The sequence below is a fragment of the Balaenoptera ricei genome, chromosome X (assembly GCF_028023285.1).
Source record: "Balaenoptera ricei isolate mBalRic1 chromosome X, mBalRic1.hap2, whole genome shotgun sequence".
Lineage (NCBI taxonomy): Eukaryota > Metazoa > Chordata > Mammalia > Artiodactyla > Balaenopteridae > Balaenoptera > Balaenoptera ricei.
Window position 1 is genome coordinate 86,614,983 of NC_082660.1, and position 11,160 is coordinate 86,626,142.

General features: G+C 37.4%; 1 protein-coding gene across 1 annotated transcript; it reads left to right on the forward strand.

The window, feature by feature from the left end:
- Window positions 1-4,975: 4,975 nt before the first annotated feature.
- On the forward strand, window positions 4,976-5,968 carry LOC132357119 (heterogeneous nuclear ribonucleoprotein D-like). Its single transcript, XM_059910420.1, has one exon. It carries the CDS (start codon window positions 4,976-4,978, stop codon window positions 5,966-5,968), a length of 993 nt encoding a protein of 330 aa, XP_059766403.1.
- The last annotated feature ends 5,192 nt before the right edge of the window (window positions 5,969-11,160 follow it).

Sequence of the window (11,160 nt, forward strand, 5' to 3'; positions counted from 1 at the left end):
ACCAAACTCAGATTGAAAATATTTGGAAAAAAAATTGCAGAAAGTTCCAAAAAGCAAAAATTTAATTTGCCGTGTGCTAGCAACTATTTACATAGCATTTACACTGTATTAGGTATTATAAGTAATCTAAAAATGATTTAAAGTATACAGGTGGATAAGGGACTTGAGCATCCATGGATTTTGGTATCTGAAGGGGGTCCTGGAATTAATCCCCCGAGGATACTCAGTGACGACTGTATATGAATTAAGTAATCAGATATTCTTTATAAGTCTTCAAAGAGCATTACATGCACATACTTCTTATAGTGTATACGGTGATTTCATATATTTATTTATAACTATGTTTGCACAACAAGAATATCTAAACTCAACATTTCCATGATTCATATGCAAGTATGGTTACCTTTACGACTTTTACAAATTCACGTATAAGCAATACAGATTCCATTAATTAAAAAAATCCAAGCAAAACCCCTCCACCAATGACTTTTATAAAGAAAAAAAAGTGAGTTGGCAGGTAGAGCTTTTTCCCTCTACCAAAAAGTTAAAGTCACAAAAATAAATAGTTAGATGAGGCAAAATATCGAAACAGGCTACAAACTTTATGGATTTTAATTGAACTCAACAGTTGTGGGCAACTCTGACCTACATCAAAAAAAAAAAGCCAGTTTTGGAATCTGTCTTTTTATCTGTACATCCATAGGGCACCCCCATTCTTTGAGATGACACTGGCTAATTAGAAAGTGAAGAGGGAAAAAGAGAATTACAAGGTCACGTACTGTTATTCCAATATTCTCCAGGTTATGCATAGGTGCTTGGGGAATGGACTCCCATTCCTTCCGTGGTAGATCCTACCCAAACCCACAACTGGGAAGTCTTTGAGGCTTTCATAATTCTAAGGAAGACTGGGAGACACAGAGTGCATCTCAGTAGACTTCCCTTTACCATATACTGCATAGTGATGGAGAATGAGTCTTCCTCTCTACCAATCCTCCCTCTTTTTAAAAAACCTGTAAATATTTAGTCTGAGATTAGCATAATTGAACTGCCTATGTTAAGTGGTATTCTCAAGAGAAATGGATGTTTTAATACCTACATGTGTCTTGTCAAGCAGTTCTTGAAACTGACACATTTATGTGGTCTTCCTACAACCCGGCACATTTGCCTCCTTTGCAGATGACAAAAAGTACTTTTTAAATGACTGTCATCTAGGCAAAAGTCCGGCAGCTGGATTCAGCTGTTAAAAACTTTTGATGTCAAATTAATTTTTAGTCTATGTCCAGTGGACTACATTCAGCTAGATCACTATTTAGATACACTCAAAGTTAGCAGAGAACAGTATTTCCTAAATGGTCATTTTTCAAACTATCTGCTAGCGCTCTCAATTTAAGTAATGGGCACTGGCAGTTTCTGTGGAAAATGAAGAGGAAAAAGAGTAAGGGAAATCTCACTTTATCAAACAACTAACTAGACCAAGTATGTCAAACACATGCATTTTCATTTCACTAAAGAGAACAGGTTCAACAGAGCATTAAAGAATATATTATCACAGAGACAGGTCTATGCCAGCATATCAAATCAGGATACATCCAGGTTACCTTCCTGATTTATGGGTCCCACAGCATCCTTCTGCCAACGTTGAGTCCCATGATAAGAGAGGCAGATTAATTCTAAAGGCATATGTCATCCTTCATTTTCTCCCCCATTCTCCAACAATTATAAATAAGATACTAACGTCCAAGGGACAATCAAATTAAGAGCTATAAATACAGCAGGCATGGTCTAGATCACAGTAAAACAAACCCAGGTCAGGCATCCCATGTTCCCTAAAATACAAAAAATATGACAGCCTGCATGTATTATAGCACTTGGTCCCCCTACCCCCAAAAGCAGCAATTCCTGACTTTATATCCCTAGCTTCTGTGCCACTTGTTCTTTGAGTTATGGGGTTTGTTTTTACAAGCAGTCCACTTTTGTAAAATACCTTTGATAACTGTCTGGGTGCCTAACATTCATTCATTCAATTATTCATTTCTTAAAGAAATCTCCAGTTCCTTCAATTCTCCAATATATGTGTATTTTAATTTAATGTGGAATAAGAATAAATTGCTAGTCAGAATTATTGTTACTGTACTGCTCATAAGGAAAGTTAACATTAGGAATCTGATGACAATATTTCAATACTGAAAATATATTAAGTTGTGTGGCACTGTCGCCATGAAAAACTAAAGCTAAACAGTACAGATTTTAATTTCTTTAGACATTACAATGGAAAGGAGTCATTTTAAAACATTTTACACAGCTAAAGATCACGGAGCATGTGTGTGGGAGGACAGTACCTCAGTGAGCATAATTATTTTCATTAGGGGACAAGGAGTAGACACAATCTTTCTTAAAATGTTCCATTTTACTGCCTCAGAAGTAATTACAGTAATCATGTGTTGTCTTTCGTGTACCAGTATGACACTACTGACCCAAGATCAGTAGGTTAAAGGCTTTGAATTGTGTATCCAGAAGTGAGGACTGTCTTTTCACCGATTCATTGATGTGCTCTGACCCAGCAGCCCCTTGTGACCAGGAACATGCGTTTGCAAGGGCAAGGACTAGGGCCATGAGTGCAGCCTGTAGCCATGTAATTGAATAAAGCTAACCAGCCCACAAAGGGGTCAAAACTATGACATCAGCCATGGCTTAATTAGAATAAGAGCCACAGGTAAATAACTAGCCATCAAGGTGCCTCATTAGTTTAGAAATACAGAGGGTATAATGCCCCTAAGAGTCTCATTCTAGGGAAAGCAGGAGCTAAAGGGAGCTCTGGCTTCTTTGTGGTTTTCTCAGTTGGTTTACAAATGATCCCAAAATAAGAAAATTTCAATATTGCAGCCTCTTCCATAAGAAGATAGGTCAGATCTCCAAAATGGTGGCAGATCAGCATTCAGGAAGTAATCTGCAACAGGTTCATCCTTTCAGAGGCCAGTTAGACCAAGGATTTTCAAAAATGGGGCCCACAGAACTCCAATGCTTAGTTTATTTCAACAAGCATTTAGTGAGTTTCTTTAAAAAAAAATGTGCCAGGTATTATATGTATTATGCTTTGTGTTGAAACCTTTAGGTTAAGTATGGCACTGTGTCTGTCCATGAGAAGCTAACTGACAGACACATATATATACATCTTGATACAAATGTATAAAAAGGGTATAATAGGTTCACAGAGGGGAGGCTCTTAGAGGAAGCTATAAAGGTTAGGCAGACAGAATGAGGATGGGGTGGTTGGCAGAGGAGAAAACAAAGGCATTTGAGGAAGAATGCTCAGAATGAACAAAGGCACAGGTATGTGGAATAACATCAGAGATGTGGGAGCAGATGGGGCCTCAAATAGTTTATAATTAAAATGTGAGCCAGGGATTTTTTTCCCTAGAGTTTTTAACTTTACCTTTGCTATGAAATTCATTTTCCCTATGGTTTAATTTCATAGAGGGAGTTTTTAAAATACAGTTCCCTTTCTCTAATCTCCAAATGATAGCAAGTACACATATTTGCAGAGAGAAATAAGCAGGTATTATTATTAACAATAGGATATTTTTTTTAAATGAGTAATTGCAGAAATTCACTGAGTGCAAGTATGTAGAGACAGAATCTGTGGGGTGGTGCTGTGGAAGAATTAAAAAACCCTCCCCTCAAAAACTCTAATATTTGAAGGAAGAAAACAAACACAAATTGCTGGATTATGTTGGATAAGGCAATGACCAAGGAAGAGAGTAGCCAAACTAAGGCGTTCAAAAATTTGAGTTTTTGTCATCAAATGGAAGGAAGGGTTAAGCTAATATTAAATACCACCTCAATAATCTAGATAATTGTGACAAATCCTATCTATACTGACTGACCATGCCAGAAATCAGAAATGCAAATGACTGACAGAAAACCCCTTATACTTATTTTAACTATGATGCAGATATGGAATAATATAACAATAGAAATGCTTTCAAATATTATTCTAGAGAAACACATAAACAAAATGTGTATCCATACAATGGAATATTATTCAGCCTTGAAAAAAATAATGAAATACTGAAACATGCCACAACATGGATGACCCTTGAAAACACTGGGCTAAGTGAAAGAAACCAGACCTAAAGGGCCACAGATTGTATGATTTGGGAGGGTTGAGGGGAAAATGAGGAGTGACTAATTAATGGGGTACAGAATTTCTTTTCGGGGTATAAATAGTTTCTAAAATTAGATAGTGGTAATGATCGTACAACTCCGTAAATATACTAAAAACGTTAGAAGGGCGAATTGGATGGTATGTAAATTACATCTCAACGAAGCTGTGACTTTTTTTTTAATGTGATTTTTAGGTCCCTTCAGCGTAACCAACAGGCATTGTGTTTTCCCTATAGTCTGCTTTCCAGTCTACCCGCCTCAACTCCTTTCCCATTCCTGCCCCCAAATACTGACACGGATACGAAAAGGACGTTAAAGGACAGCAATGAACAAAAGGCTCCATCTTGAAAGAACTAACGAGTTGTAACAAAACTTAAAGGAGACGCGATCTGAAGAGAACAAGTTGAGGAGTGGCTGCGGTTCGTGACAAACTTTCATTTTGTTGGGCTATTATTTTTGTCTTAAGGGCAGAAACATCGGACCCCGGAAGTAAGCCAACTTCTGCGGGGCAAACACGGCTCGTTTACCGCCAAGCACTGTCTTTACGGCCCCTTTTAAAATTCAAACCGCCCGCTCTCGTGGTCCTACGTCACCACGTACTTCTCGCGTCACCTCACCGGCCACTTCCCATATTCCCCTTCTCTGTCAGTTGAGCCTGAGCCAGCCAGCTTACTGCCGACTACACCGCCCCGCTGCCAGCCTCTCTTCGGTGGACGCCATCAGCTTTGAAATGAGCAAAATGGACAACAGACAACAGCTCCCTGACGGACTCCTAATCCAAGTCACCAAGAATCTCTGTGACGCCAGAAAAATGTTCATCGGGGGAATACCCCGCGATACCAGTAAGCAAGCTCTTCTTGAATACTTGACCCAATTTGGCGAGATGATAGATTTTACTATTAAAACCTTTCCAGACAGTGGTGTTCCCAGGGGGTTTGGATTTGTGCTTTTTAAAGATAGTGCCGCCGTTGAAAAGGTGCTCCAAGTCAAAGAGCACAAACTGGATGGCAAAACAATCAGTCTTAAAAGGGCTAAAGCCATAGAAGTTGAACCTCCGCCAAGAAGAGTTTTTGTCGGGGGGTTGAATCCTCAAACGTCTGAAGAAAAAATCAGAGAGTATTTTGGGGCATTTGGTGTGATTGAGAATATTGATCTTCCAGTGTCTCCAGGAACAAACAAAAGACGAGCTTTCTGTTTTATCACATATACTGATGGAAAACCAGTGAAACAGCTGTTAGAAGCCAGGTACCATCAGATTGACTCTGGGTGGTGTGAAATAAAAATTGCACACCCGAAAGAATATTTGAAGCCACAACTCAGAAGAAGAAGAAATGTTCCATCTGCCAGGCTAGGCAACAGCCGGGGAGGAATAAGCTCCCAGGCAAACCCAAGTGCTTTCGGGGCAAACCCAAGTGCCTGCGGGGCAAACCCAAGTGCCTTCGGGGCAAACCCAAGTGCTTTCGGGGCAAACCCAAGTGCCTTCGGGGCAAACCCAAGTGCCTTCGGGGCAAACCCAAGTGCTTTCGCGGCAAACCCAAGTGCTTGCGGGGCAAACCCAAATGCTTTTGGCGCAGACCCAAATGTTTGCGGGGCGGTTGGAGGCGGCGGTGGCAGAAGCCTTTCTACTGTTTTTATGCCTGTTCCCTTCTCAGCCTGTTATGAAGGGTTTAATTTTTGTGATCAAATGTATGGCAATTTCTATAATGCCTACAATAATCAGCCAATTTTTAATACCTATGGTGGACATTATTTTCTTGGCCCTAACTATGGGATCCATGGGTGTGGAACTGCATTTACTCATTAAAATGTGAAAGTAAACGAAGCGGCTCCCTTTGGTACTGCCTACCAAGGATTTACCAGCTTTTCTGAAGGCGAAGAATGAAGCCACCGCAGAGCCACACTATCCTCAAATGAAAAAGTTACGTTACTGAAATAAGAAATGACTGAATGACTGTTTAGTAGGACGTTGTCACTAACTTTAGAAACTGTTTCCAGCTGTTTATAAGAACCAGTTTTTATTTTCCATAACCTTTTGACATTGGAGCAACAAGAAGATAACACAAGGCTTTGAGACTTTTATTTTATGAAAGTTAATGTTTTCTCAAAAAATAAATGTTTACTAGTTTTATATGCAGCTCTATAGTGGCTTCTGTTCCGTGTTGGTATTTTATTTGTTTTTTTTTTTTCGGTGAGAGGAGTGGGGGAATTTGGGGTCCTTTTTTTTGTTTGTTTTTTGGTCTAGGGTGGTGGTTTTGGGTTAGAGCTATCATCCACATTCAGACCTTAAAGTTTCCCTTTAGATTTGCTATTCAACCAGGTCCTTCTTTCATTCAACAAACATTAAGAGTTATTCTAAGCCAGAAAGTATATTCAAAGCAGGAGATTCAGAGAGAATCAGCCCCAGTGTTAAAAGAGGCAGAAGTAAACCAGGAAACACAATATGGTGTGGTAAGTCCTAAATAAGGCTTTGTGAAGGATGATGTGGTACTACAGACACAGGGCATCTAAAACAGGTCTTGAGAGGGAGCGGTCCAAGGTGGAGTGCAGTAGATAGGCCTTTGCCAATGGACTATGCTAAGAAGAGAGAGAATACCAAGCAGACATGCAAAGGAATCGAAGCAGGAATTGAGCACACACTTTTGGAAGAGAGCAAAGAAAGTTTTTAAGGGCAGAAACAAAGTGCATGTGGAAAATAAGGAAAAGGAGGTGGGCGGGGGCTTGAGCATGTCTGCCAGAATCTCATGCAAGCCACATATATAATTTAAAATTTTCTAATCACAGTTTTTAAAAGCAAAAAAAGATGAAATTCATTTTAATAATAAACTGTATTTAATATAAACAAAATTTCATTTCAAGATATAATCAAGATAACTATTCATGAGACCTTTTACATCATTGCTTTGGTACTAAGACATTGAAATCTAGTGTGTATTTTACTTTTACAGCACATCTCAGTTCAGACTAGCTACATTTCAAGTGCTCAATACATGTGGCTAGTGGCTATCATATAGGATAGTGCAGACCTAAATTACAAAGGGCCTACATTACATGCTAAGAGGTTGAATTCTATCTTTAAGTCAATAAGGAGAAATTAAAGGATTTGAAACAGGGAGTTACATGAAACAGCAAATATACATGCCTAACACTGAGCTCCATGCTAGGATTCGAAAATCAATGAGACTCAATCTCTGCCTTCAGGTAACTCATTGTCGAGAAGGTAAGACAGACATGAAACCAAGATTCTGGTGGGACTAAATTTCAAATGTGAGGAGGAAGTCAATTTTACTTAGAAAGAATCATATGTATTTACTCTCCTTATTAGAATACAAATATCCTGATGCCAAATATATTGCACTCTTTTCTGTATTCTCCTTAGCATCTAGCAAGCTAGATAGCTTGATAGCAAACTATAGCTCTTGCACAGAGTAGGAACTTAAAAACAAATATCGAATAATGACACAGGAGCAAAACTGAGAAGCAGATACACTGTTATGAATAAGAGAAAGAAACAGGAGGAGGCAACATAAAGAAAACATGAGGTAATTATTTTCATTTTTAGTAGGAAATGTTTATTATTTAAATATCTGAGCAAGTTATATTGCTTTGATGGTGGAGGAATTTTAAATATATAATATGTAAATACACTTTGTTAAAAATATGGAGATTAAATGGAATAATAGATGTGAAACTGTTTTGAAAAGTTGAAATAACTGTACAGAAATCAGGTGTCATACACACACACACTCTCCAGAATAGGCTTGCAGTGGAGATTTTGATGCTTATTGCCCTTTGGTACTACAGTATGTTATATCAAACTGCAGTTTGAAAATACCAGGAGATCAATCAACTGAGTTAATTTAAATATTGTTCCACATAACGTTTTCTTTTTAGAAAACTCTATAAAAATAGGTATGCTGTGTTGCCACAAAGTAAAAGAGAATCCCCAGGTAGGCTAATAAGAAAATTCACAAAACTAAATGGTATTATACAATAGTTGAAATCATGAATCTGTCTGTCTGTATGTATTCAAGACCAAGGACAAACGTACAGATTCCTCCAACAGAAAGTATTTAGGAGGAATTGGCTTTAATTTACCAGAGTTAACTTGACGAAGCTAGGTGATTTTGATTAAGGGCTTTTGTTCCTGGGCCCACTGAGAATTAACTTGTCTATTGAGCCAGACAAAATATAGCTATATCCACATTTGGCTTTTTGAACTAAGGCATTAAACTAAATAAAGTTTCAGCCAATTCAGAATCAGTGTAGCAGATGTTTTGATATTTCAGTTTTAGAAATTATATAAATTTAGTTTTTCCAGTTCCAGCTGGTTCATTTGTTGATTAAGGTTAAAAAATTCAGTAGAAAAAAAGTAGGGATTGGTTCAGATTTCAGCATATTATATATATAAGTTCAGCAAATTAGCTTAAATTCATTATTTTTCATGTGGGGGTCTTATGATTAGTTCAAGGATGTTAATTTAGTTGTTAGAAATTAGGTTATGCAATGTTGTCAGAGTTATGTCAAATCAACTATTTCTGATCACAGTGGTCCAATTAACCCTCAGACGGCTATGCATGTGTTTATGTATATGTATGTATTTAGATGCTATCTTAAAAAAAAATAAGATGTGAAAGTCCCAGTTCAAGAGTTTGTTATGGTTCTTAGGATAATGGCTAAGTCATATTTTAATTAGGTCTGGATTGACTGTAGAAATGCTTATGTAGTAATGATTATAAGCCCTAATGGCTGACCTAAATTGAAACAGCCAAGTTTAAATTCCTGACATTAGAAATGGATATTCTAGTAAGACTAGTTATTAGTCAACTTTATTCTTCTCAGAGTTTGTATGCTACTGGTGTTTACATCTCCATATTTGAGGAAACTAGATTTTTGAGAAGAGCAAAAGCTGTTAAAGAGTGAGAAAATAGGACTTATAAGAAAAATTTTTAAGGGGACTGGATTATTATAGAGAAAATCTGCCTGAGGGATAATTAAACACAGCCCTTTAACATTTTGAGTAGCTCCTAAAGAAAAGCGAGCAAAGCTAGATGCAGTTTCTGAGGTGAGTCAAGCTGGAGTCTATAGTTTTGTTTTTCAGGAAAAAGACATTTAAAATTATGTCATGACAGTGTAACTAATTCCAAATACATATTATCTATGGACTTAGTGGAATCCCCATTTCCGAATATACTTAGAGATAAAACTCTATTGTCTTTGGTCTAAATCCATGGTTCTCAAACCTGGCTTGTCATAAGAATTCCTTAGAAGGCACTGGAAAAAAGTTCCTGCACTCTATAACTCCTGGAAAACTTTATTCAGTAGGTCTGGTTTGGAGCCAGGAATCTATTCTGTAAAGCTCCTCACTTGGATTCTAACGATGAATCCCATGGAGATAACTAAATAGAAGTCCAAGATCAAGATGCTGGCAGATTTGGTGTCCGGCACTGGCTTCCTGGTTCAAAGCTGGCTATCTTGTCACTGTCCTCACGTGGCAGAAGGGTTAAGGGATCTTTCTAAGGTCTCTTTTATAAAGGTACTAATGCCACTCCTGAGGGCTCTGCCCTCATGATCTAATCACCCCCCAAAGACCCCACCTTCAAATTCCATCAACACTGGGGATTAGGTCTCAACAAATGAATTTGAGGGGGAACACATTCAGTTTATGGCAGAAACCTTTTAACCTTCAGATTCTTAATTCTGTGATAAGTGGCATATGAAGAGCTCATTCAACTCTAGGGCTTTATGACTATAGGGTTAATATTCACGTGAACCAGTCAGTTTTTACTTCATATATACCCCAAAGATCCTCAACTGTATAAGACAGCATCAGTTAAAAATTTTTATAGTAGTCCTTGAAGCATATTTCCATTGAATTTAAGTTATATGAAAGATCAAACATCTCTTTTCAGAGAAGTAGAGGAGACCCCCACTGTGTTAACTAGCAGGGTTCCTGCTAGTTAACACACTATGATACAGTAGTATTGTAAGGCATGCAATATTTTTTAAAAAGATGGACCTTGGAGATGGAATTGAGCTTAGAAAATAGTAAAACTTCTAATTTATGGAATAAATTACATTTTCTATAAATTGTCTCTTTTTTTCCTTTCCCCCAATCATTAGATTTCTCACTTGCTAATTCTACAATCTGTATTCTTACAAATACATGGTAAATCTTCCCAAATGTCTGCTGTGAAACTAGCCCTGAAGTGCAGGCAAGATTCTATATTTTATGTTAATGGTTGCTTAGAATCCTTTTTAGTGATACATAGCTTTCAAGCATCCCTTATATAGCCAAGGGTCCAAGTTGTGAATAAATGTTTGCCACTTCTAGAAATATATCGTAGCCAAAAGCCTATCCTCATACTATGGAAGGGAGCTCTGATGTGATGATACTTGAGATGAATGTAGTTGGTTTCCTGAGCTGATAAAAATCCCTTAATATCCATTTATTCAGTATAATATGTTTTACAATCACTGTTGACATTGAAAGACAGTAACTGATAGGTGTTAATTCCTCTCCATTTACACTTTTCTATAATCTGCAACATTCTTTCTTACATGCAGAAATGTGTAAAACGGGGACTTTCATAAATAATAGTTGTCAATTTTGCTAGCTATAGTCCTTGCTATAAAACTATATAATTCATTGGTCTGTAAAAGAACTATGATATAAAATATATTAAAGGATCTATATAAATGCAAATACAACAAAAAATACAATTGATGTTTATGGATTTTGAGTCTTAAATATAAGTAAAATCTCTGTAGACTACTAGACACAGTCCGATAAAATGTCAAAATGGTTCCCTAAGGGAAATCTGAATGATGTCCAGAATACCATTTTTAATAGCCCCCACTGTTCTTGGATACTCCCTGATTTGATTGGGGGAAGGGTTGTCACAGAAGTGCTAAAAAGGCACCTAAAAAAATAAAACGATAAGCATATATTGCTTACAGGGAAAAGACACATGGTAGCTGTCTCCAAAATTTTTCGGC